General features: G+C 41.0%; 3 protein-coding genes across 7 annotated transcripts; 2 read left to right on the top strand and 1 right to left on the bottom strand.

The window, feature by feature from the left end:
* The first annotated feature begins 119 nt into the window (after positions 1 to 119).
* On the top strand, positions 120 to 5,848 carry LOC103715665 (uncharacterized). 2 transcript variants are annotated; one of them, XM_008803373.5, is made up of 6 exons: positions 120 to 444; positions 726 to 868; positions 3,130 to 3,180; positions 4,348 to 4,569; positions 4,689 to 4,791; positions 5,093 to 5,848. In XM_008803373.5, the coding sequence occupies exons 1-6, from the start codon at positions 359 to 361 to the stop codon at positions 5,673 to 5,675; spliced, it is 1,188 nt and encodes a 395-aa protein (XP_008801595.3). In that variant the 5' UTR covers positions 120 to 358; the 3' UTR covers positions 5,676 to 5,848. The 2 variants fall into 2 exon arrangements, with proteins under 2 accessions (XP_008801595.3, XP_089780781.1); XM_089924655.1 differs by having other exon boundaries at positions 134 to 444; positions 726 to 1,955; positions 2,950 to 3,180.
* Positions 5,849 to 9,151: 3,303 nt separating this feature from the next.
* LOC103715698 (transcription factor PCL1-like) lies at positions 9,152 to 27,099 on the top strand. Of its 4 annotated transcripts, XM_088702237.2 has the most exons (3): positions 9,155 to 10,778; positions 24,791 to 24,903; positions 26,157 to 27,099. In XM_088702237.2, exons 1-3 carry the CDS (start codon positions 9,809 to 9,811, stop codon positions 26,181 to 26,183), a joined length of 1,110 nt encoding a protein of 369 aa, XP_088558363.2. In that variant the 5' UTR covers positions 9,155 to 9,808; the 3' UTR covers positions 26,184 to 27,099. The 4 variants fall into 4 exon arrangements, with proteins under 4 accessions (XP_089780780.1, XP_088558363.2, XP_088558364.2 ...); XM_089924654.1 differs by having other exon boundaries at positions 9,152 to 10,778; positions 24,791 to 27,099; XM_088702238.2 differs by lacking the exons at positions 24,791 to 24,903; positions 26,157 to 27,099 and adding an exon at positions 18,949 to 22,699 and having other exon boundaries at positions 9,158 to 10,778.
* On the bottom strand, positions 18,567 to 21,103 carry LOC103715699 (Tetratricopeptide repeat (TPR)-like superfamily protein). Its single transcript, XM_088702236.2, has one exon. The coding sequence runs from the start codon at positions 21,101 to 21,103 to the stop codon at positions 19,724 to 19,726; it is 1,380 nt and encodes a 459-aa protein (XP_088558362.2). The 3' UTR covers positions 18,567 to 19,723.
* Positions 27,100 to 27,280: the final 181 nt, after the last annotated feature.

The raw sequence follows: 27,280 nt of genomic DNA, 5'->3' as shown, positions 1-27,280 counted from the left end.
CAGTTGCATCGGAAAAGTACTAATGCCGGCAAGCACCTTGCCGACTAGTTGATACAACTTTGAGCGTTTTTCAGTGTAACCCCTTACAAATTAAAAATCAGATTCAACGTATCAGGTTTTAACTTTTTAATCTCGATCGGAAGACAGAAGCCTCCACATATTTCGCGACATTTCGAGAAGGCTCTCCGCCACTCGTCTGCGTCCAGCTCTCCTCCTTTCTTCGACTGCTCCTCAGATTTCTCGCCCGTTTTCCACCTCCAAACTATCAGCGTCTGTAAAAGATCCTTTTGATTCCAACCTCTTTTATCGCGAGATTCGAGATCGATACCTTCTTCCTTTTCCCTGAGAGAAAGAAATCATGGCAGGCGACGGGCTGAAGTGGGATGGATTGCTTAAATGGAGCCTTTCCCATTCTGATGGGACTGCCCCTCCTCGGAATTTGAGGTATTCTAGGGTTTCCTTCTTCTCCCTTTTCAATTTTTCAGTTTTGGATGGGCCTTCTAGCGTTAGGTTTTCATGTTTGCATGACGTTTCCCTCTTTGGTTAGGGTTTGCTTGTTTCTTTTCTTTCTGACGGTATTAGCAAGGTTTTCGCTTTTATTAACCTATTGTTTAAACTGGGAGCTGTTGAATCGATGCGATAATTGTTCGTTGTTAGATTTTTTTTCCTTTCCTTTTCCTTCCTGATTACTTGTATTGATATTAATTTTACTTTCTGTGGAACAGCGAGGAGGATCGGAGATGGTTTATGGAAGCCATGCAAGCGCAGACTGTTGACGTAATTAGGAGAATGAAGGAGATCACCCTCGTTATGCGAACTCCAGAGGATGTTTTGGAAGCTCAAGGCGTCACCTCAGAAGATATTGAAGGTAAAATCGGGGACACAAGAATTACGTTTCCTTGTGATTCTTCTGCATATGAAAATTGTTTTGCGCTAGAGAGACCGGAAAGTCTTGGACTAAGCAAACAAGACTTGGGAGCTCGTTAATTGTCAAACAATTAGCTTGATATATTGAATGTAACTATCTGATTGTTTGATTTATTGAATTTAAACTCACTGTTAGTCTAATATGTAGAAATTAGACCCACCTTATGGGTGTTATCGACTGTGATGATGCTAGAAGTAGCAAACGTGTCATCCAAGGTTAGGCTTGAACTTGTACCAATCCCAAACTCAGATAGCATCATTTTATTACATTTTGCGAGTTGATCATGAATAGGTTATTGAAGTCAAAATTTGATGCGGTAATATGCATCACCTGTCTGTATCAAGAACCTTATGCATGAGTTGCTTGTGGGTTATATCTAGCCATGGGAACTTTGAAAGGGTCTTTGATAATATAGTTTGGTTCCCTTGGTTTCATATAATGCCATTGCATCTAAAGGAGTGGTCAAGATCTGGGGAGCTGAATCCTTTCTTCATGCTTAGTTTTTTGTTTTGATTTTTTTTATCTCATGAAGTGGTTTTCACCTAGTAATAGGAATTCGCTGCATCTAGTACTGCAACTTGTTTATTGTTCCCACACAGGAATCAGTGCATAATGGTTTCAGTCCTGTCTTTCCCATGCATAGTATACAATTGATATGATGCATAGGATGCCACTGGTTATTTTCTTTTCTGGCTACCATTGTTTATCAAAAACCAATCATATGACTTGAAGATATTCATAATTATTTTCCACTATGAGACCATGGTATAATATAACAATTAGTTACGATTTAAATATGCCACCATTAGATAATAGTGCTAAACATTACTTTCTAGATGTTTTTTGAGCTCTTTTATTTCCTGTCTCATTTATTTACGTTCTTTTCATTTTCTAGAGAGAACTATATCCTTGCTCCAATGCCTGTGTTTGATTCAACATTAGCTTCTGAATAAGGCCATTTAATCCTTCTATGTTTCTTCATCTGTTCGAACTTGTTGCTGTATTTGCTCTTTCATGGGACCCCTTAGTCCTTTTCCTATGCTATTCTTGATTTTCTAGGTGATCGCTGAAGGTAGTGACAGTGACAAAAACGAGGGTGTTATGAGATGTTGAAAAAATGTTCTGGGAAATGAAATTATATAGTTTCTTTTTGTAAAGCATTCTCCATCCAAAAAAACTAAGTTTATTTGACAATACTGCACGGTCATGGACCTTCAGGGATTAGGTGTAATAGTCATGATACATCTCGAAATATTGCTGATGCCAAGGATGATCTAGTCATGGTATAAGAGTCTTTTATTTTGGAAAGTGTGACCCTTAAAGAGTTCATTTAGCTGAATTACTCATTTTATTTGTGCCCTTCATAATAAATGGGAGATTCAGGAAATCTTTAACTTGATTGATAATATGCAACTGATGTTAAGACTTATAATAGTGTTGAATGATGCCAATAAAATGCTACTAGGTTTGCTAAATTCTTAGGTGTAGCTTGGATTTTTGTGGGCCATTTACAGATCCCTGAATAAGATTTGAAAAGAGAAGGTAGTTGTTTTTTTTTTCGAAACAAAATACAGAGAAAGAACTGGTTTATGGAGTCTAGCACAAAAAAGGTAACTTTATTTCGAATGGAATGCTTTTTGTTGCATTAACTCATTTTGCTATTAATGATTCATCATGCTGACCATTATACTGTTGTAGCCTGCATTTTGTCTAATCTTCTATGGTACTGCATATCTGATGGTAAGCAAACTTAGAAAGGAGATAGGGGAGGAGATAGCAAATAAGGAAGAATAGAGGGAAGAAACAAAAGAAAGGAGATTGAGATTCATGTTAGAAAAGTAAGGTTATTCAATATACTGTGATTTCAGTTTTGCGATCTTTAATATGCCATATTCAGAGAGAGCAAAACAGACCTAAAACAATCTCTCTCTTAATCCCAAGAAATCCCAGTGAACTTATTTCTCAAAATATGGCTTGTGCAGTTAACCTAGGATGCTAAAATGACAGATCAAATGAGTCAGGGCTCTTTATACATATGATGATGGATTCATAACCTAAGAGACTATCAGGACTATCTGTATTTTGCTCTAAGTACAAATTGTATGCAATCTTAAGCCAATGCATGTATCGGTTATGCTATATAGAAACTTATTTTATTCATTTTCTTGGATAGTCAAAACCTGCTTTTTTAAATCTTGCAGATATGTTGGATGAGCTACAAGAACATGTTGAATCTATTGACATGGCCAATGGTAAGTTTATTAATTTTGCCATAACTTGTCCTTATATATTGGTGTTCTTTTTCTAACTGTTAAATACATATTAGTTAAGCAGTGTTTTGATTGCACATTCTTCAGTGATCACATCAATTAGTTGAAATATCATCTTTGCATCATTCATCAAGCATTACGTGTGCAGCTCTTTTTAATGTCTACAATTTTTTGTTTTTAGTTGATATAGTATTGCTGGAACTAAAATATATTAGTGACGGATATCCTTATTAAAACACCTCATAGTTCAATTCCATCGAGCATAGTGTACTGCAGTTTCTAACTGGTGTTACTGTTGCTTATTGATGACCTTTATTTGGGTCAGCAGCCTATTACTATCTTAGAGGATTAAAACTTCAACATTTAGTTGATTTTGCTTCTGCACATTTGGCCATATCTGTTGATTATAACACGATTGGTGTTTTTCTGAATCGATTCAAATTGTTTGCACTACATTGAAACTTAAGGCAGCATCTCAGCAAGCATAGCCAGTGGCAGGAGATCTCAAGTAGGTTTGACTTGACTGGTTATTTAGCATTCTGTAGCTTCTAGGTGCCTGTAGGTTGAAATTTTGACCTAGGAAAATTTTCTATAAAATTAACAGTTCAACATACTGAGAAATCTATCATGTCCAACAGTTCTTCCAAAAGGGTTTTGCCTATTACAGAAGACTACAAGCTCAAAAGGGTATGTCCAACAGTTCAACATACTGAGAAATTAACTGTTGTCCAACAGTTCTATTTCATCTAGTCAAACTGGGTTTAGAAAACAAAAAAAAAAACAGAGAAAAGACAGATTTGCTCAGCAGAGAAAATACGGGTGAAGTGGTTAGCCCCACCAAAAAAAGGTGGGATAGCTTGAAGTGGTTAGCCCCACCTTTTTTTTTTCAGAAGAAATGTAGGTAATTGCTTTAACCCCATTTTACTATCCCTGAACCAAGCAAGGCATTATATATTTGGATTGTTAATATCCGTGTTGGAGATATCACAGCCTGTAAACTGCAGCTCTCTGTTGGAGAAACAGCTTGGGATTGTTAATATCGTCTAGTTCTTAGCATTAGATATTTGGACTGAAGTATATTTTTTTTCCAGAAAATTTGTTTATTAATGTTTGCCTACTTTCTATGGTGGTTTTTGGTGAATGTGTTAGACTTGCACTCCATTGGTGGCTTAGTTCCTCTGCTTGGCTATCTTAAAAATTCCAATGCTGGTATTCGAGCAAAGGCTGCTGAAGTTGTGACTACCATTGTGCAAAACAATCCTAGGAGTCAACAACTTGTGATGGAAGCTAGTGGACTAGAACCTCTCCTGGCAAATTTCACTTCGGATCCTGATGTAACTGTCCGCACAAAAGCTCTTGGTGCAATATCCTGTAAGTATTTGCTGCACTGCATAATGTGCTAGACCGGAATCATAAGGTGATGGCGTTCATTCTTCCATATTCGTGTTTCTCATCAAGCTGATTTCCCCCTTTCTTCCTGTGACATCCAGCTTTGATACGGAACAATAAGCTGGGAATTGCTGCATTTCGTCTTGCAAACGGTTATGCCGGACTTAGAGATGCATTGAGTTCGGAAAGTGTTAGATTTCAGAGGTACTTGCTCTTAGAACAGTTTGCCCCCTTTCTTTATCAGACACTGTTTTATTGGTAGCTGATTAACTAGCTAGCTGCCATCATGAATAATTTAACTTGTGCTTGCTGTTGGGCCATATCAGCAGCCATATTGCTATTTTTTTTAAAAAAAAATTAAACCGGTCGATGCACCGGTCTTGCTATCGATTGGGTTGGATACGGAAAAGGTCCTTTGATACAAGATGTTATCGTTGTATTGACTTTTTTTTTTTTGATTGAAAAAAGAATCCTTGTACTGATGTTTATTTTTTTACTTTACCAGGAAGGCTCTCAACCTGATTCAGTACCTATTACGAGAAAACAACTCGGATTGCAGTGTGGTCACGGAGCTCGGGTTTCCAAAGCTGATGGTGCATCTGGCCTCGAGCGATGATTCAGACGTGCGAGAAGCTGCTCTAGGGGGTCTTCTAGAGCTTGCTCAGGACAGGACATCAGGAAACAGCAGCGTCTTAACTGAAGAAGATAAGTTGCGACAAGTCCTGCAGCGTCGCATCGAGGGTATAAGCTCGATGTCCTCTGACGATCTCGGAGCTGCCAGGGAGGAGAGGCAGCTTGTGGACTCCCTGTGGAGCGCATGTTACAACGAGCCATCCTCACTTCGAGAAATGGGTCTCGCAGTGCTTCCGGGAGAGGAAGCACCCCAACAACCACCTGATGTTGCTGGAAAAATTTTTGAGCCCCCACTTCGAGCTTGGGCAGCGAGACCTGCGACCGAGGGCACGACGAGTCCGGCTGGTGGAAGAAAGAAAGAAAGCCCTTTGCTGTTGGGCCTTGGGCCTGCAGGTGGGACCTCCAATTCCCAGGATATGAATCCCAGCTCAGGTGGTGAAAGGATGGGTCCTTAGCGGTTGCCGCAATTTTGTAAGAGCAGTCCGGTTGTCTTTGGTACTTCGGTAGTTTATGTTTATCTATGGTAGTGATCTGGTATATGGTGGTGTTATCCGCATGGAGGCAATAACATGGTTTAACGAAAGTATTCACTCCTTTAAAAAAAAAAAAAAAGAAACCTTTTCTTAAAGCAGTCTCATCTGGGAAGCGGAGGAGGAATAAAATATTCTCAGCTCGTTCCTCGCCTTCTTCCAACCTTTTTGGTGGGTGGGGCTGTGACTCGACGAATTTAGAATCCAGAGGGAAGCTGCCAGAAAGTGCCGCAGATGGTATTAAATATTCTTGAAGCAAAGCACTGCAAGTGTCGTCATTTCTGATGGTGGTCCTGGACTGCAGGTACCGGTGCATGGCCGGCCGGCCCTACCTTATTCTCTTCAGAGTGCAAGTGTTGAGTTAATGATTGGCTTGCATTGCTTTTTGGACTATTGGTTTTAGACTGCTGATCACCCCTGTGCCCAGCTGTCAGCGACTGGTTCATAAGAGATAAGGCCTATCTTTTCCATTGATTCAATCAAATGGAGCTGCCTGCACGGCGTCGGGAGTCGATGTTGTCCGCAATCAGGCTCTCTCTCTCTTGCTGATTTTAGCTGATAGATGGCCTGGTTAAATGACATGCTCCAATGTGTGATACGACTATGACTGCATTTTAGAAAAAATATCTTGGGGTCACCCCTAATATTCAAAAATCATAAAAATCTATTGCGATGTCTCATGCGGGGATTAGTGCTGTATGCCATAACTGTCCCTTCTAGAGTAAGAAAGTTCGGATATCTCATATCTGCCTCCTTGTTGGGCCCTCGGATGCCTTCCCCGAGTTTCGGGCACATCTGGCTTCTAAGCCAAACTCTAGCCATTAGCATTCATGTGTGGTGGTGCAAGGGCTCTTGTGATGTCGGACAGAGATGTCCAACCCTAGGTTTGGCAACCATGTCTCTAGTAACATCAGCCCCCATGTTTAGGTACTCCTAAGAATCAAAATTAAGGGCCCGATAATAGTACCCAAGCCAAACAAGTCAAGCTTTGAATCAACGGGAAAAAGTTCATCATCTGTTCGCACACTTTTTTCACTACTGTCATGCTGGGGTATGAATGGGGCTACAAAGTACTCTACTGCTATTGATAAATTAAAAGTTCTCAGCAAAAATTAAAACAAGAAATTCCACAGGTATAATGCAAGGAATTTTAAAGAATTATAAAGGATAGAAGCAACAATAAATAAAGGCTAAAGATAAATTCTGATTCTTTGAGCGGCAAAAGGCTCTCTGTTTAGATAAATTCTGATTCTTTGGGCAGCAAAAGGCTCTTTGTTTAGATTATAATTTGATATTTATAAGTAGTTTCTCTCGACTACTGGGATAGGTGTCACCATTTAACCTTGACATTTATCCTTGCTATTATATACTACATGGATCACTATGTCATTGTGCTACTATTTTGCTCATGTCTTGGATAGTAGTAAGGTAGGAGCCACTAAAATTTTACACGTCCTTACTATTGCGTAATATATGGGTTGGTATTGTTATGCATGGAAGAAAGTGCAACTACTCTTTTCACATTCTGAATAGTGTGACTATTCTCACATCATGGGCAGTAGCAACTATTGGCTAACCACCATATTTGGACTTCGCTCCACTAAAGACCTCATCTTAGGCCAATAGCTCTCGCTCCTCTCGGTCCACAACACAGTTACTCGATTCACACCATTGCTACATCGGCCTATGGCCTTGGTGTCTTGACATGTACCTTCGGTATTCCGGCCTACTCCTTTCTTGGTGTATCGACCTGAACTCTTGATGTATTGCTTTGCACCTTGGTGTTTTGGCCTAAAGCCTTGGTGTTTCAGGTTGCTCCTCCCATCTTGGATATTTGGTGCATATTTGGTAAGTTGGCTTGCATTCTTAATATTTCATCTAGCACTCTTAATGTTTCAGCTTGCATCCTTACTACTTCGATTTGCTTCTTCATTGGCATATCAACCTACGTACACTAAGAATATATCGCCCAAAATCTTGATGTTTTGGCATGCATACTTAGTGTTTCGGCCCTAAATTATAGTCATCGGTTTGAATATAATGTAAACACCATCAAAATAGATTCAATAGTGTGATATTCACTATCAATCAAGCCTAGCTATTAGAAGAAGGCATGCCTAGACCAGACCCAGACTATATTGATGGCGCCAAGGTTATCGTTCGAATATATCCAATAGTTCTAAGTTTATCGTCCGAACTAGAACGGTGTAGGTCCCATCAGCACTACTTTGAGACTGTCGCAACCATAATTAGAAACCAATAGATATTGCCCAACTCATCGTCATAAAGAAACTTCTAGAAGGCTTGCCACGAAGCAGCCAAATGCAAGATGAACTTCCCCACATCTGACAACGTCCCACCATCTGCGCACAGACTTCGAAGATCATGGAGCTGAGTTCGGTTCCAAGGCTTGCCAAGGCATCTAATTAAAGGAACGGTGTCGCCATGAAATGACATTTGATAGGAACCAAACCACCAATTAGTTCATTGTTAGAAGGAAGTTTCTTCTACAAGCTCATCCTACTTATTTGAAGAAGTGTATTCTCATTGGCTGCGAGCAAGTTAGAGCTTCTTTGTTCTGGAAGCACAAGAGAAAATATTGTTCTAGCTAGAAAGGACGTCGATGTCCTCTCTTGTCTCCTGGTTTGGCCTTTACTGGGGCTTGTTCCATCTATCGACCCGTATTTGGTTTTTCTGGCGTTCACGAGCCGTTGCAATCCATGTTAGGTAAGGAATTGTAGTTGTTTGGGCCAAGCATCCATTAGGCTGGTGCTTGTGCAAATAAGGCGAGGCAGTTAGGCTGGCCCATACTCTGTATGAAAAAATCTTCTTGAGTTCCTTTCATAAAAGAAAAGGAGTTTTGTAACTTATATACCTTTGTCAATACAGCATCATGCATAGTTATCTTTTTATAGTCACCATTTGCATATAATCTTTCGAATCATCTAGTTCCCACGAGATTTTTAGTCAATGATATTAATAAATAACTATATTGAGTATTATTTGACATTACTACTATTTTACGCAGTATGCGTATCATAATACGAACAGTGCGGTAGATTGGGCCGTCTTCTTTGTTGCTCGGCATTTCAGAGAGATTATCTGAACGAGTATTGTAGATACATCCTGTCTTTTGTATTAACTTTTTTCTTTTGACTTGGCAGACCGTACAGTAATATAAATGCTATTTTCACTATAAAAAAAAAAATCTAGCATTCAATTTATGTTGAAAAAGCTAAAATTTTATATAATTTTTTTTGGATATTAATATAAAAGGTTAATAAAAGCATTTTGTATTTAAAGTATTTAGGAGAAATTTAATAGAAGAAGAAGAAAAGCAAAAGATGATTTGAGAAAAGTGTGTGTGTGTTAAAAAACTTTCAAACGTAAATCAGTTCATGCCATATGCACAGGTATCGCTCTTAAGGAGCGCACATCAATTTAGCTGAGCCGATTGGAAAGGAAACGAAAAGTGCGATGCTAATATTGGACAGCTGGACCACCTCGGGATAATGGTATTCCCTTCCCCCCCCATTAAAATACACGACAAGATTCGTGCCCGGCCCCTGATAGTTTTTGCCGCCAACGTGGCATCGCCTTCCTCCCGCGATATGGTCCATCTGGAAGACAGGGAGATATCGGGCCGCCTGCTGCAGGCTAGCGTCTGATCTTAAATCATCGGCATGGATAGAAGTAGATATCTCGCCGTCGTATCTTGGGGACCAAGAAAGAACCAAAACGAAGATCGGTGAAAAATTGGAGAAGTGAAGGCGAATCAAAAATATCCGACTATCCCCTCCACGTGGGCAATCGGACAGGTACGATCGTGGCATCGGACCGTGCACTTTTTTATCCAAACATAAAACGAGACCCCTTAAACTAATAAATATCCCAAAAAGCCCCCTCTGGAATCTCACGCCCTTCAGAAATATCTATCTCCCCACCACACCTCCACCGCTTCCACCGCCGTCGTCTCCATCGTCTCCCCCTCCTTCTATGGCTTCCCCTCTCTTCAAACCCTAGCTCGAAATCCTCTCCTCGGATCTTGAATTTCCGTAATGGGGGAGGAAGCCGAGGACGGCGACTTCGACCGCCTTGCCGCCGCCGCCGAGGACGGCGGCGGCGGCGGCGGAGACGAGGGAAGGGTCCTCGAGTGGGAGATCGGGCTCCCCAGCGCCGACCATCTCACTCCGCTGTCCCAGTCTCTGATCCCGCCGCAGCTCGCCTCCGCCTTCAGGATCACGCCGGAGCCCCCAAGAACCATGCTTGACGTCAACCGCGCCTCCCAGAAAACCCTCTCCAACCTACGCCGCCACGCCTCGCCGCCGTCCTCCTCCTCCGCCCTCAGATCCTTCAATCCGTTCCCCTCCCCTCCCGCCGCCGCCGCCGCCGATGACCCCATGGTTCTTCAGGGTGACGATCCTTCCGGCACGGACGGCGCCGGCAATCCCTCCCGCAAGGTCCGGAGGGCTGATGCTTCCCTCTCCGCCACTGCCGCCGCTTCCGCCGCCATGGAGGAGGCCGATTCCAATGCTCCCCGGCCAGAGAACTCCAACGACGATCACTCTGCAAGGACTCTCAAGAGGCCCCGACTCGTCTGGACCCCGCAGCTTCACAAGAGGTTCGTGGATGTCGTCGCCCATCTTGGCATCAAGAACGCCGTGCCTAAGACCATCATGCAGCTCATGAACGTCGAGGGGCTGACGAGGGAGAACGTCGCGAGCCATCTCCAAAAGTACCGCCTTTACCTCAAGAGGATGCAGGGGCTTTCGAACGAGGGGCCGTCATCCTCCGACCATCTGTTTGCCTCGACGCCGGTGCCGCAGAGCATGCACGAGCATCCGGTGCCGGCGCCCATGCCTTATGCAGTGCCGGCGATGATCCCGATGCCTGTATTTGGCATGGCTCACCCCCATGGGCATGGAGGTCCCGTGGGGATGGTGCCGGTAAATAACCACCAGAGCAATGGAGCCTATCATGGACACAATCCTTATGGAGCTCTCGGGGACCAGCCCAAGGACTGGCCAGGTGGTAACAACTTTGGTTCGATTGTTTCCTATCCTCATGTTATGCCTAATGATAAATAACGGAAAAATAAAAAGGTTTGCTGACTAAATTTCTCTGAAGTGGTATGTCTGGTTGATACTCTGTCCTGTTATGTTTTGTTCTGTGGAATGCACAGTCTTCTGCTACTTTAACCAATCTGATTTTGCATTAAGATGGCGAATTCTTGGTTTTAGGAGCACATCTTGAGATACTTTATTAATTCTGAACTTAAATTCATTCATCACTTGTGTTGTCGTTGTTGAAGTTAAGGAGTGTTAGGTCATCTACTCGCACTGAGACAAAATAACCCTTGTTATTTTGGGAATTTACTTTTTTTTCCTCACACCAAGACAACCACAGTTATGTACTTTTTTTCAATCTACTTCTTTTTCCCAATAAATAATTTTACTGAAATTTAATGCCTATTCCATGGTTTACTGACTAATGTCATTGTTCCTTTGTATACACACTCCCTGCTCCACTTTTGTGAAGGATCTTAATATTGGCGGAGTCCTTCTCAGAGTATCCTCCCCTGCTGTACTTGACTATTTTTTCCTTTATCTCACATTTGCATACTTGATAGCTCTGATCATGTCTTCAAATATACATAAATCATCTCAGAATTAAGCATGTTATGTGGTAGAAGGTCTGTCAAATTTCTCAACATAAAATAAGTTATTTAGCTATGTATTGCTATTCCATGATACTGTTCGATCTTTAGATAACTGTAGTTCCACATGATAAACAGATTGTAATATGTTATTTATTTTCTTTTCTAAAAATATTCATCTTTATTCCAATTATTTTTACACCAATACCTATGCTGCTCAATGATATGGTGATAATAGTTAAGTTCTCAGCCTATGGAAATCTGTCTTCAGCAAGGTATTTCCACTTAAGCATGGACTAAACTGAATGCAAGCACCATCTCATAGTCATGTAGATCTGTAAATGTGTTAATTATAGAAACTTCACTCCTATAAGCCTGACTGAGTAAATATGGGCCTGTGCAATGAGATCCAAGAACATTTTGTGATTTTGTATCATGAGATTAAGTAAAACAAGGGGTAGACCTAAGAAAAAGACCTGGATAGCAATTGTGATATTTGATTTTAAGAGGCTTGACATGGGGGACGGGACACCTAAGGCCTTGTTTGTCATGGTTCATTGGTACACCATCTTGGACACTAAATTTGCAAAATATCTCATGTTAGATATTGGTAAGTGGTTTTGTTTCATGAATATCTCCACCTTTTTCCAAATACGACCAATAAAGTTTAATAGGACACTTGCATCATGCTTCTGTCATATGAGATACCTGCAATATTTTCTTCTTTTAATATCCTCAAATATTCATGTTTGAACTTTTCCCAAATAACAGCGATAGTTATAGTAAACAAGTTCTTATGATGCCCTTAGAGGTTTTCTCGAAGTTGACAATTGGTGCTGTAGCAGGAGTGTCTACTATTTAACTTGCAAGCAGACTTGTAAAATAAACTTTTTTTTTTGGCTAACTTTAAGTTGATATATACATATTAGACTCCATAAGCATGCAGATATGGTAAAAATCTGCACTGAAGGGCTATCAATCAACAAAAGAATGTTGAGTTTATTGTGTCAACATTTGTGGCTGGACTAATATGTAAGTAATGAAAATGAAACTGATGGATGAAACTGGCATATAGGCTATCAAGTCCATTTAGAAGAATCTTGACATTCTTTTTTTGAACATGTGATCATGCCGACCTTCCCCCTAACTCAAAGTCAAAATATCATTGCATTTCACTGCATATCCATATAAAAGATTTAGATGTTATCACCAAATGGATAAAAGATAACTTAGTTATGAAATAAGAAAATGACAATGAAGAGACTACTGGCATTATAATTTAGAGTATGTTTATCATCAATACAAGAAATTAAACAGTTTAGTGCAGGGATGAGGAGACCTATGGTTTAATAAATGTAATACTCTTCTCCATGTTTAGACTGGCATCATCCATGGAACAAACAGAAAATTGCAACCTAAGCACTCCTTATGTGGTTCTAAAATATGTTTGTGTTCTTTTCCCTCCATTTTCCTTCCTAAAGTATGTCTATTGTAATCAAGATATTTGACTGTATTATCTTGGTTGGTCAATGTTATCTACCATTTGGATTCAGTGACCCAATTTCCACATTCTCATCTGGCACAAATGTTGCAAGTGACATTCTTGGTATCTCTCATTTGTGACAACCCTGTGCTCAATGCCTTCATACATTCCATTGCTCCAGTCCTTTGAGATTCGACAAAACAGATGATTAATTCCACTGATTCTAGAGATATGTTAGTCATTAATCATTCTTGTCAGCAAACAGAATAAACAAAAAACCATACATGACAAGCCAGGTCTTGTGAATGACAAAAATTTTCCTTTCCTCTCTCCTGTTTAGTCAATTATTCTGGTTTTTTCATTGAATTCAAAATTTCAGATATTCCACCAGTGAAAATTAGCTCACATTCACTTCATTATTTGAGTCTTTCTTTTTACTACCAGAAGTCCACCAAACATCAACTTTCTACCTTTTCATCTTATCTTAAAATCAGTAGTTTTCAGTTGGAAGAGCAGTTACTTTACCTTTTTCTTGGTCTAGTTTATCTTTTCCTTTCTATTTTGCTCAATTCTAATTAACTCCACGGGCAAAGAATTCAGTAAGGATTTACATGTCTAGATATTTTTGTCACTTATATCTGAAGGGGAATATGAAGAACATTTTCAATTAGTATGGATCATTCGATACTGGGATATGTTAGAAAATGTAAAACTGGTTATGGACATCCTTGTGGGTGGACTAAGTTATCAGAATTTCTTAATTTTACATAAGCTTATAGAAACTAATAACTTATGTAATAGATACTATTACATTATGTCTAGGATTTGAAGTAAGTTTGTCTTCAAATCAGGGTATGCCGAACCGGCCGGTACGAACCGGTCCGGCCAGCTACCGGTATGTCAGAGCCGTGGAAATTGGTACGGGGCGGTTCTGTGCCAGAGACGAAGAAGATGAAGAGAAGGAGAAAGAGCGTGGGGAAGAGAGGGAGGGAAGAGACCTGTGGCCGCCATCGGAGAGTCACGGAGGGGTGGGAAGGGGGGGCGGAGCCCGGTCAATATTCGTGATGCAACAACGGTTGCATTAGATGCAAAACAAAGGTTCTTTCTTGCGGGGGGCGGGGGAACCCGCGGGGACGCGGCGGAGGCCGAGGCTGCGGTCGTGTCCCCGCCCCCCCACCTCCCCTCCCCCCTTGGGCCTTCGCCGCACCTCTGCAGCTTTCCGATGGCGGCCACAGGTCTCCTCTCTTCCTCGCGCTCTCTCTCGTTCTCTTCTTCTTCTCCAGCTCCGACGGGGAAGAGCTGGCCAGTTCGTACCACCCGATTTCGGTACAAATCAGAACCGTACCGGTTAGCGACCGGTACGTCTACCGGAACCGGTACGGTGGACCTTGCTTCAAATAGATATTTTTAAGAGTGGATGGATCGGTTGATGTCTGTCACTTGAGTCATGACTATGGAAAACCTGTTCCACCAGCATCATTTTTTTTGTGAGATGCAATATTCTAGTGTGTTGTGGATGATAAGTGGCCATACAGTCCAGTTACAGCACTCAAGCAATTCATGCTCATGTTCATAATCTTGCAATGTTCAGATATCATGATTTTCTAGTGAATGTGCATGTATATTCCTGTGCATTTTATAGGAAAAGTTATTTCCACTTTATTACTCCTTGTGTGGTTTGAGATATTTACTCAGGTTTTTACCTCCTTATAACTGCTTAGAGAGGCATTACTGACTGACGTATAAGGAAGCCCCTTGGTCCATGTTATTTGCATGTAATGTGTAGGGCATTGGCTAATGTAAATTGGAACTAAGGATTAGTGGAGCAAAAACAAAATACAGGGAGCACAATTTCGGTTGGAATATGTGTATAATCAAGCGTGCTATCAGGGACCAGTGGATCTCCAGATGGAATAGTTTGTTCTAACTCGTGGAGTTAAAACACAAAAGAGAATTTATGCAAGGATGTATGATGTATATTATTGGATGAATGAACTATGGACAAGTGGAAATGCACCTGGTAATGCAGTCATCAAATGTTGAATGAGGATGGGGGGATTGATGTATGCTTAAACTAGGAAGACTTACAAACTTAAGGAAGCTTATAAGTTGCAGAATTGGAGGATTTATTAACGAATGTCATTTGGGGTATAAATCTGCAACATCATGGGGTTAATATTTGAGATGATTGGACTGCAACTATGTTTAGATAATATTGATGAGGTGATGGCCTTTAATTCTGATTGTATGTTCAAAACAAGAGGAGGTATAGATTAAAATAAAAAAAGATTATGAATAGTTCTGATGTGACAGTGGTGAGGAACAATTTATGTTGATGAGGCCAGGCATAAGAGAAAAAGCTCATTGTTTATGCTTGCTATTATGTTTCTCAGGGTTCGAAAAAATAGAAAATTTGCTTGTGTGATTCTGAATACCTCAATACAATCTCCAATATTTACTCCTAGAGCATCTGAAATTCATTTTATGGGAAGCCCTGTTCCCCCTTGTACTTGATATATATAGGCCTGTTATGTCATCATTTTGCAAGAGTATGGTGATAGAGCTGTCATCAGAATGGGGGCTCATATCTAGAACTAGATCAGGCCTGGAGCAAGTTGGATGGTAGTTCATATGCATAGCTTGTTTTAGAGCCCTATTAGTCTTAAGAGCCCATTGTTATGCATGTTCATTAGCAAGGAAAGATTGGCAACCCGTTACGGTTATCCTTTGCATTTCCATTGAGTACATTTCAACTGCATTCAGTGCCAAAAGGGAAACACTGATATAAATTTGTACGGAATCAACTGACCGACAATTTATTTGAAGATGTCTGTTAACTAGAGAGAGTTGTTCTGGAATTTAAACATGATGATGCATGCAATATTATTTTGGTTTTCTATTTATGTTATTTCACTCTGCTTTTTTAAGGTGACAACAATTTCTGGTTGGAAGAATGTAGAAGTGTAATAAAATAAAAAAAAGAACTGCTTCTAGAGGCTGCTCTCCCATGTGTGATTGAAGGATCTTAATTCAAATTTGTAAGTAATACATAATTTAGTTGATCTTATGCAGGGAATCTGTTGAACTATGCGGTTCAATAAACAATCAAAATGAAGCATCGTGTCAGCTAATAATCAGTTGTAATTTTTTTTAGTAGTTTATTTTTTCTTTTGGATCATGAGAATATTGTCAGAAAAATTAGCAGCCTGACATCATTTCTACAAGTAATAAGAGGTGGGTTCTGTTAATTTTCTGCAAAATATTTGAGCATTGGCTGTGAAGGAGGAGAGGACATACTTGAAATCTGGTACAACATTTGGCCAGTGATTTAGTTTTCCTCGTTTTCAGTTGGGAGTATCATTAAAAATATCAAATAACTCCAATCCAGTTTCTGCCGCTCTGACATTATGTATGCTTGCCTATATCCTTGGAGATTGTTTGGTGACACTGAGTAGTTCTTTTTCTCTTCTAGTGGGAGATCAAAAAATCCAGCCAATTCATGCTTGATTCTGCATAAAATTTCTACAGGTACTCCATGGTTCATAATCTGTAAACTGGTACGTGCTTAGAAATAAATGAGATAAATGCATAAGCTATTCAATTTTGAAATTGCACTTATCGGGTCAATCATCTTGACATGTTGAAAATGCTATGACCAATCTTTGTTTTTTAGCTATTATTATATGTTTATTCATGTTTTGAGAAAGGGTCTGGATAGTTCAATGATTGTGCCATGGTACATTATGTACAGTAAATGCCATATGAGTTTCTCCTGCTTATCTGCTAAAATGACTGTGAATCTCTACATACCTGAAGAAAAAAGCCCCAGTCCTTGCAGCCTATATCTCGTTTCCTTTGCTTACCTTCTTGCCATCTTGAAAGCAAGGAGAAATCAATAACAGGGATATTAGGTGAAAGAAGACAGAGATTAGTGTCTCTCGGGCTATCAACATAATCTCTAACGTCTCTCTCAGGAACGCAACATAAATCTCTCCTCACAATCCCCTGAACACAAGGCACAGGTAAGGATCTTCCCTGTCCCAGTCCTGGATCATTTTCAATGACAGAATTGTCAACCTTTGGGTCCACTTCCTGTTGATGAACCATTTAAAGAGCAAGCCTTATTATCATTATATCTGGAAAAAAAAAGGTTACATCTGAAAAGCTAGCCTTATTGCATCTTTTTGGGGCCAACATGTGGAGGGTTAAAAACAGGCAATTTTGGATTACCTTAAAATAGCAGTGTCGTGCATAACAGCATCGCAATCAAAGAGGTTAGTTTATTAATTATGACCGTTTGAAAGACAACGAGAATGCTCCAAGAGGATCCAATACAGCAATCTGCTACCATCTAATTCCATCGTTTAACCTTGTCCAAATAGAACTGAAATGGTTCCATTATACTGTCACAAAAGGCCATCGCATGCTGAAACGTTACAAGCATGGCTTTCGGTTATTTACTCTCTCAAGAACACGCTGTGAGCATAATTTGTTTCTGGGCGCTCTGAACTTGAGTTGTTTGACATAACTGGTTGGATCATGTGATTCCAGAAAATGATAGGTTCTGGAATGTGGCATTATAAAGTGTTGTAAACAGTAGTTTTCAAGCATTTGTCATCTGCAAAATCCAAAATTTGGAATGCCACCATGAGGAAGTTGAGTAAGTTTCTGGGAAAGGAGTCTTCTTGTTGCATTCTATGTAATGGATGCTTTCCGAGCTGTGCTGGCTTGAATTAAAAAACTGTATCAACCAGACTTGCTGTTGATTGATACAGTTCAAAATCTGCAACTCAAACCTTGTTTTACTGTTAGATAACTTGATCTTGTTCGGAGTTAACCTTTCATCTGTCTAATAATTCCAGCTTGCTTGAAGGTATTTCTTTCTACCATCTTCATATAAAGTATTTTTCTCAAAAAAAAGTATTTCATTTGAAGTAGAATTCCTTAATATTGAAAAATGGTAGAAGGAAATATTTCATTTTAAAGTAGAATCCTTCTACTAATATTTCATTTTCATTCAAAAAATGAATAAACTCTCTGCCAGTTCAGCCATTACAGCATGACTACAAGCCGTCAGAATGTTAAATGGTCAGGTCTCATAACCCTCCTTTTGCATTAGATGGAAAAGCCCGATTGCAATGTCACAGTGTTCATGATTAGCAAATCCGAAGATCATAGAATTGCATGAAAGTGCATCCCTTCCTCTTATCTAGGTAGCTGACAGTCTCCTAAAGTACATAGGATACTGCTGAAAGGTGTTCCAGAAGAAAATTAAACTGCAACCTAATAAAAATCTAATGAAGCATTACTTACCAGTCGTATTTCAAGAGGCCACTGTTAGGAGGGAAGATTTTGTGTAACTCAGAAATTAAATCAGGATTTTGTTTAAGTTAGGGGAAGAAAAAAAGAGGGAGATGGCTAACCATGTTAAAAGCCAATTGTATAATCTCTACAACATTTTGATGCAAAGAATTTACGGCCGTTAGCCATAGCCATCCAAATAAAGGGCAATGTTCAACATTTACCATGGATGTGAGTAGTATGCACCAATATCCTGTAGAGAGACTCCAGATTAATGAATACATTTCTTGCTATAGATTCTAGAGTAAGTTATGATAAAATCACATAAATATTTTAGGCCTTTTTTTGTAAAAATAGGCAAGGCTTTGCAGCAAAATAGCATAACAATGCATTTGTCTGGTACAATTTCTGATGTTAAGACGACAAAACTGCATCTCAAAAAAAAAAAGGGGAGAAAAGGAAAAAGAAAGAAAGGAAGAATAAAGAGAAAAAGGGAGAAGAAGAAGAAGAAGCTATACATGCTTATTGAAATCCTTGAATGCCATTTGATGTCTCTCCCTATTTCTATTTCAACTGGAGTTTAAAGGCCTCTTCAGGCAGCATTTTTCAACTTCTACAATAATTCTGTAGCTTAATTTTCTCCCGCTCCATCTGCATTGGCTTGCTCACCATTTGTTTATGTTTCTGAGAGACTTACAATGCCTTCACATCCATCATTGATGTATGATGACCTTTTATTTGTGCATAATTCTATGTAGGATGCTTCGAACACATCTGGTTCGATTGACCATTGAGATACCAGATGAAGGTTGCTACGGATCAACCTTGGGGACTACCATTTCTGTGTCTTTAATCTGCTTCCACCCACAGCATTTCCTTACAAGTTGAGGCTCCAGATCAAGTTCACAATAGACATTCTTCTTCCATCGAAAAACAAGGCATTCTTCTGTTTAAAAGTCACTACCAGGTTGTTCAGCCCATTTCTTCTCTGCATTCATAAATTTTGCGCCCATCTTTTAGACGATTTTGCACTCTTCTTTCTTCTATTTTATTTTCCCTATACTATCAAAGTCAAATTATCTCTCTTATCCATTGAGATGCACCGTACAAGCCCCTTTATATGTCTCTTTATTCTTCCTTCAGACCTGCTGTTATTCAGAAGTTGTTGATGCGCCATCAGAACTAAATGCCTGCATGATTGTGTTTAGCAAATATTGCTAAATTTTCACATTTGAATTGGCATAGATCCATCTATTGGAAGACACCTGCTCTCGGACATATTAATTTCCCTTCTTTTACTGATTTCCTTAAATTATGCCCGAAGATCTTTCCTGTTTGTTTATATTTTTCCTTGGTATCACTAGAAAGACCTCTCTCCTACCTTTGTTCCATAGAATCAGTCCACCAAATAAATCTTTGTTTACCAAGCATGACCGATAATAAAATAGCATATCTAGCTGTCTCCAAATGCACATACCAACGTGCATAGAGTAAGTAAACTAGAGTTTTCCGTCCACAGCCATTTCCATTAAATCAGGTAGACTCTATCCAACTACACCCCAGGAACTTTTTCATTTTCTGTTTCTTCATCAATTTCTTCATCTTGACAGCATCTGCCTGTCTCCCAGCATCGAGAAGCATGCTTGACAATATTACACAGCTTCCCGCACTCTCTGGCTCGATTTCAAACAGATGCAAAGCTGCTGTCTTAGCAAGCTCAACATTGCCATGGCGCCGGCAAGCCCCTAACAATGCTCCCCACACAAAAGAATCTGGCTCCATAGGCATTCCCTTGATGAGATCATACGCCTCCGCGAGCTTCCCAGCTTTGCCAAGCAAGTCCACCATGCAAGCATAATGCTCCAACCGTGGCTCAATCCCATGACATTCTTGCATCAAAATGAATAAATGATTCCCTAGTTCGACCATTCCAGCATGACTACAAGCTGTAAAGACTGCCGTAAATGTAAGATGGTCAGGTTTCGCATGCTCATGTTGCATCTGATAGAAAAGCCTGATTGCATTCTCACAGTATCCATGGTTCGAATATCCGAAAATCATAGAATTCCATGAAACAGAACTTCTCTCCTGCATCTTATCAAAAATCCTGGCTGCCTCCGATATAAGCCCACACTTGGCATACATGTCAACAAGAGCACTACCAACGAACAAATCTTTGTCCACCCCTGTTACCACAGCATAACCATGAATCACTTTTCCATGTCTCAGGTCTGCAACATGGGCACAAGCCGGCAAAAGACTGCTGATTGTGACCGAGCTCGGCCTTATTCCTGCAACCACTACCATTTGCTTGAACATCCCAAAGGCCTCGTCGTACTTGAAATTGAGCACATAACCAGATATAATTGATGTCCAAGAAACAACATCAGGCTCAACTCCATCAACCTGCATCGATCTAAACAGATCCATTGCCATCACATCATTGCCCATCCGAGAGAACCCAGAAATCAGCGCATTCCATGTCACTAAATCTGGTTTTACTCCTAAAGATCTCATCTTTATGACTAGGACCACGGCAGTTTCTGCTAGGCCTCCATGGGCATAGCCCGAGACCATGGAATTCCACACCACGAGATCCTTCTCGCCCGTTCTGTCGAACACCCTCCGAGCACCGTGAAGTTTACCGCATTTGGAGTACATATCGATCAAAGCGCTAGCAATGAAAGCATCAGAATCGAGCAGAGAACGAGTGGCCAAAGTGTGCGCTGCTCTTCCGCTTTTCAGGTCAGAGAGGTTGGCACAGGCCCGGAGAACGCCGGGAAGGACGTAACGGTCGGGTCTCAGGCCTTCGTGGAGAAGTCGGTGGAAGACACGGAGGGTCTCCTTGTGGAGACCTTGGCGGGAGAAGTAGCTGATCTGGGCGATCCAATGGCTGGGATTTGCTTTACACATCCTCGTAGGATCTCCTCCTCCACTGGATATCTATGAGAACAAAGCCCACGCCTAAACGTAAGTTAAACGCCGATATATATGGCATAGAAGTTTTTATGCGCTCGTCACTCGTCAGTAAGAGCTTTGTCTCAAAAATATCAAAGGCGGCTGTAGGGTTATCTGATCGAAACTTCCGCGGCCGAGGCAAGGCTCCTGGGGATCGGACCGTCCGAAAACTGGGAGCGCCCGCGCCGGGAAATCTTGCAAGGCAGCAGAAGCCTTTCGTTCCGCCGCCGAAATCTCGAAGTGCTGATCTCCTCCTTCGCCTTTGGCAGCCGCCGCAAGAACCGCCCTGAATACCGGGGAGTTCTTGATGAACGGCGTGGGCCATGTCTTGCGCTCCAAGAGGAACGGGGGTCGAGCCATGGCCACCGTCTCCGCCCTCGACTGGGTGCGGCCACCGTCTCCGCCCGAACAGACCGCTGAAACCGCCGCTACTTCCTTCTCCCCGTCAGAGACCCCTCCTGGTGAGAAGTTTCTTGAACCCTCTGGCCAAAAGCTACACTCGAGGTTCTTCGACGCAGTGAATAAACTACCGAGATTGGGCTATGTTTCCACTCCAAAGATCGGCTCCAGACCTATCCGCCAACACCCGGCTGATGAAGGCCTTCCGCCAGGTCGGCGAGATTGATGAAGTCCTCAGGCTTAAAACGCGGTAATCAATGCCCCGGTGATGGCTGAGCGTCCGGAAGAAGGTGATGGCTGAGCGTCCGGAAGAAGCCGAAGCAGTTTTCGAGGAAATGATCTTCTCGGGGTAAGCCCTAATATCTCCTCCTATAACATTCTCATTAAGATGCGTTCTTCTTATGCGAGTCGATTCGATTGGACCTACGAGGTCGTTCACAGTGGGAGCATGTGGTGTTTTGGATTGGATGCTGGAGGAGAAATGCCCGCCCACCGTCCCCACCTACACGCCCATCGTGCAAGGTTATTGCCTTGAAGGAAGGATGGAAGAGGCTAAAAGTTTGATGGCCACCATGGAGAGTGTCGGTTGCTCTCCTAATTCGGTGACCTATAATATATTGATGGATGCCTCTTGTCATGTCGGGAGCTTTGATGAGGTTGAGTATATCTATGTCCTTTGTACTACAAGGCTAAGGAACCATTCCAGAAACTGGAAGTTATTCTGGGGAATGGATTGTGGCCCACAGGAGTCACTTTAAATATCCTTCTTGATTGCCTTCAGCATGATTCAATATTTTGGGAGGCCAAATGGCTATTGGAGAGGAGTCCTAGAATGGAATATGGTGTTGGTGTTTTTGGTTGCAGCACAGTGATGAGCAGGTTATGTGAGATTGGGAGATGGTCATCCGTTCCTGGGCTCTTGACTGACATTTTTAAAAAAGCTATCTCCCCAACATGAAGACATTTAATATTGCATTTCATAGTCTTCGCGTAGGTGGAAAATTTCGCAATGCAAAATATCTTATTAGCAGCAGAGGATTCGTTGCATGTGGTTGACATATAACTCAATAATTCATTGGTCATATCTTTTTTTTGTAACATGGATGTTCAGAAGATTGCACCAGATACAATCACTTATACTATTATGATTAACAGCCTTTGCTGAGAAAGAAAATTTTTGGAGGTTACTGATGGTTTCCTCAGATCTCTAACAATGTGGATGTTCTACAGATCTTGTTGTCTGTCTAATTTATGGGCTGATTGGGAGTAGAACGCTCAGAGAAATGCTAGACTTATATAAAGGATTGGAGAAGCAGGGTTTTTTTTCCAGATATCCATATATATGATACAACAATCAGGGTATTTTCCTGGGAGGGTCTTTGTCAAGGCACAGATATTTATAAAGTCTGTCATATTCTGGACAAAATGTTCCGAAGGAGTTAAACTCTTCCTGGATGTTGGATTTGTTTGATCCAACATTTCTTTTCACTGGAGAACATGATAATTTTCTTTTTCTATGGTATCAGGTGTCACTTCGATGTGTTCTTCTGGGTTCTGGTCCTCGAGACTTTCCTTCGATGTGGACTCTCCTTACTTGCATCCTTGGACACATGGTAGTTTATCTTGGGTTCATCTAGGAATTCGAGTGGGAATTGAAATCAAAATGGCAAAGTCTCGTCTTTGCACCACCTTCTCTTGAGAGCATCCTTGGTGTTGATCCCTAGTCCATGGTAGGGCTTTATCGTGGGACACTTCAGTACATAAGGAGAAGGGCAAGGAGGTGGCTGACTTCCACTAGGACCCTTCATCTGCCATGCATGAAGGTGTATATAGTTTGGCTCTACTAACTTGGATGCCTTTGGCACCAAGAGTTCAAGTGGTTGTATCTTGGTTTTGGTGTTCGTGTCTAATGATGCACCCATCAACTTGGGATCTGCTAGTATTCCTTGCCTTGGTCGTATGGCCATGAAGCCAAGGTCATTGAAGATTGTACATAATGCTCTCATCAACAAGATTAAGGCTGCTATTGGGGCGTCTTGGTCCCATGTGTTGTATTCTCCACTTGGTTTACCATCAAGGTTTATTGAGGTTGCAACTCTAGACGAGTCCAAGGACTATGGTCCTAGGCCGGGTTTGCCCTTTGGGGCACCTACTAACCCTTCTCTTCCCTCCCCTAACCGCCAAATCTCCTTGGACCATCTACTGCCTGGCAATGTCATCGTTGCTTGATTTTCACATGAGTTTTGTAGCGTGTGGTGTCTCTGGCTAGACCTATGATGTATGAGGATCTCAGTTTTTTTGACTGCTACACAACCGAGGATGGCGTAGGTTGTGTTTGGAGTTAGGAAAGGAGAAGCATTCTTCATGGCTTGAAGATGGGGTTTGGATGACCTCTTGGGATGGCTGGATGACTGGCCGAATGATTGCTCGGGATGGTCTGATGACTTCTTGAGACTGATAGAGAATCGCCATGAAGGGAAGACAGGAGTGGAGGATTAGAATGAACTAGTACTATTTAGAAAAGTTAAAGGGCTTTATAAAAGGCTTAAGAAGGAGATATATATTTTCATCATTTAGGACAATGCACTAATGGTGTTCGGTAGTGGAATGGCTGCAGGATTTCATCAGGTCAATATGCTAACTTAAAGGATCCAATTAAAAAATTTTAAACCTGAGGGGTAGGTGTGCAGCAGTCGAGGAGGTTAAAATGTAATTTTCCAAAAAAGAATAATTTTTTTTTTGGCACAAAACACAGTTGGATTTGACATCAAGATGACAAGCAGTTGCAAAGTTCATCTCAGGCCTTTCATATATCCTTCCTTAAGGTTGTTTCCATTGCCAAAGCCATATCAGTTGGATAAGGCTTTCTTGGTGTTTGGATGAACAAAACATGTCTATTCTTTGTATACAATTGCATGGTTCATAAGTCTGTCCTACTGTGACATGATATATGTGCCTGGCTTTCAGGTCCATGGATAGTCTTGAGAGTTAACAGCGGAAGGAAGCCTTGGCATCAGTACTAATATATTTTGCAATGCTGACATTCAAGATGCCTGGTTATTTTTGTTTCTCCAGGGCAATGTAAATTCCTTCAAAGATTGTTATTGTTGTTGCAGTTGCAGAGTCTCATTACCTGCTATACATAGTTTTTCATTATATCTATGATATAATAAAACATATGTCGGTTTGATATTTTCCTTTGTTATCTATATTTATATAGAGATCTTTGTGATATATTGGCAGGTAAGTGCAGAGTGAAGCAACCTTGCCAGCAGCGTGGAAATTGTATGTTTAATTATGCGATAGTGGATGGAGATGCAGGGCCAGTTTCCAGAGTTATTGCAAAGGGATTTAAGGTGATAAAAAATCACTCCTTTTGTTTCATATGGTTTATTTTTGTAATTCGTTTACCGGAGTTTAATATAGTCTTTTTTTTGGTAATAGAGTTCGATATAGTTTTTTGTAATTGATTTCGGTTTGAAAAGGAAAAAGTAAAATTCAGTTTCACGGAAGCCATGGACTGACCTGACTTTGTTTCCATAATGGAAGTTCAGAGCATGCTCTTTTTGAAGCAGTTATCAAATCATGTTTACTTGATTAGGAACAGATGTGTTCTCGAACCATTACATGTAAGAAAGATCTCAATGTGCAGTTAGTATTGTCTCGTAGAGACTATGTAACTCTTATTTTTAAAATTTCTCCCTGTTGTTTTCTCATTTTATTGTACAATTATGTCCTAGAACTAGAGCGTTGGTTGTAATTATTTGTTTTTCATTTTTGCAACATAAGGTATGCTAATTAGGGAAGTGGACCAACCATACAAATGCCCGGACTACAAACTCTTATAGCATCCTTGCAGTGTTGAATATGATGAACTGAACAAATTCAACATTTTAACTGTGAACTAGTGTCTGATACTTAACCATGTTCTATGTTATACTGAGTAGATGATATCATGATTAACAGATCAAGGCATTGAACAATGATAATTGTGGTCTCTTTCTTTCTTCTTAGTACAACACAGAGTTCCAAGTGACTCAGTCATCTTGACCTCATCCAAAGTGAACATTGTGTATAGGATGGTCTTTGTGTAAATGGATTGCTCTCATTGGATATCTCACCATTATTGCTGGAGACATATTTGAGGTTAAAGTCTCAGCTTCTGATCGAACTTGATTTGCTTCAGTCTCAACTGTATCAATCATGTTAAGCCAATTCATGTAACTTATAAAATGATAGATGCTTTATGATATTTCTGTATCCACTATACGTCTGCATCCACTTGATGAGATGATTTGCTTCCTTAAAATCATCACAAAACTGCTGTACTTTGTTTGTAACCCCCAGTCAGTTAGCAAAAGTTTTGCAAACAGAAGGTTCATAATCTTTTGATCTTACATAGAACAACAAAATTTGTTCGCTGTCATTGTTGCATCTAAGAGATCCTATGCCATGCTGTAGATCATATGATTTTTTGAAAAAGCTTCCCTGGTATAAGATTTCAAACTGGAAAAGTCAAAGTTCATGATAGATAGCATTGAAGGCACATGTAACTTATTACTGTTCAGCTGCAAACATGGATATTAACTCCTCACTCCTTAACTTGCAGGAGGTAGAAGGTAATAAGATGAGGTGATGCCTTGCAGGTTTTCAAGCTCGAGGGTTCATCATAGGCAAAACTGTATGCATGAGGGCATATGAACTGGAAGATGTGGGAGTAGCGATGGCTTGCAACTCCTTGGGGAAATATGGTCCCTGGTGCAGCAGTACTTGTCTGTCTTCAGAGCCAGGCATGCACTCTTACGCCTAACTTCCTTCCTTTGCTGCTTCTCCTCAAACTTTATAGGGCAGCAGACGTTGAAGTCCATCTCACATCCTGCCACGCCGAATCCAATTCCTCCCCATATTGGTTTCATTGCAATTCACGTCATCGTAGTGAAGGGGTGATCTGGAAGTCCCAAAGGTCATCTACTGGGGCTGTCGGTGTTTCACCCATCCTCCGTGTCACAGGAGCCCTTGCCTTGAGGCAGCGGCCTTTTCTGGCCCATATCCTCCCAGACCATCCGGCAGGCACATGAAAGAATGTCTCCTCAAAGGTTGGACGTCCGGCATTTCCCAGTGGCCCAGGCCACACGCTATGGTTGCAATTGTTCACCAGTACGAGTTGGATATCACCTGCAACAAAGCGCAGAAGGATGAATTAAAATTCTCGTCAGTGAAGTAAGAATATAAGGATTCTTCAGTGTAAATTTAGTCTTACATGATAGTGTGTTGGGCAAGCGGACATGGGAAGAAATTATGTGTTATTCTCTCCCTTCTCCTGGGTATCTGATGCTGGCTTAGTGGTGTGTGTTGGGTGTTTTGGGTGACGTGATGTTTGGAAGAGCAGAGAGTTGGGTAGCGGCTTCCCTGACTTCGTTGCCATGAAATGTGCCACAACCACTTGGAGGAATGATAAGTAATCCAGAGCAACGTGGTTCTAGGATGTAGCTTTACTTATTTACTTGCTAATTACTTAATTTATTTATTTTCGATAGGCTCCTTTTGCTTTTCCTAGTTATGCTGATCTCACGGATGTTTCTCTTTTGCACTCTTGAGTTGAATAGCGCAGGTGCCCGGGCCCTTGATCTCAATCTTCGGGCCTTGCGTGATCTAAATCTGGACCGGTATTGCCAACGCGGCCATGAAATTAAAAGGTCAGACAATTGATCCAACACCGTGGAATGCGTACAT

Source organism: Phoenix dactylifera, chromosome 8 (genome assembly GCF_051530095.1).
Source record: "Phoenix dactylifera cultivar Ajwa chromosome 8, Ajwa_hap1_PhDact_Kaust_v1.1, whole genome shotgun sequence".
In the NCBI taxonomy this organism is placed as follows: Eukaryota; Viridiplantae; Streptophyta; class Magnoliopsida; order Arecales; family Arecaceae; genus Phoenix; species Phoenix dactylifera.
Note: the sequence above shows the minus strand (reverse complement) of the source record. Positions and strands in the feature narration are given on the sequence as shown.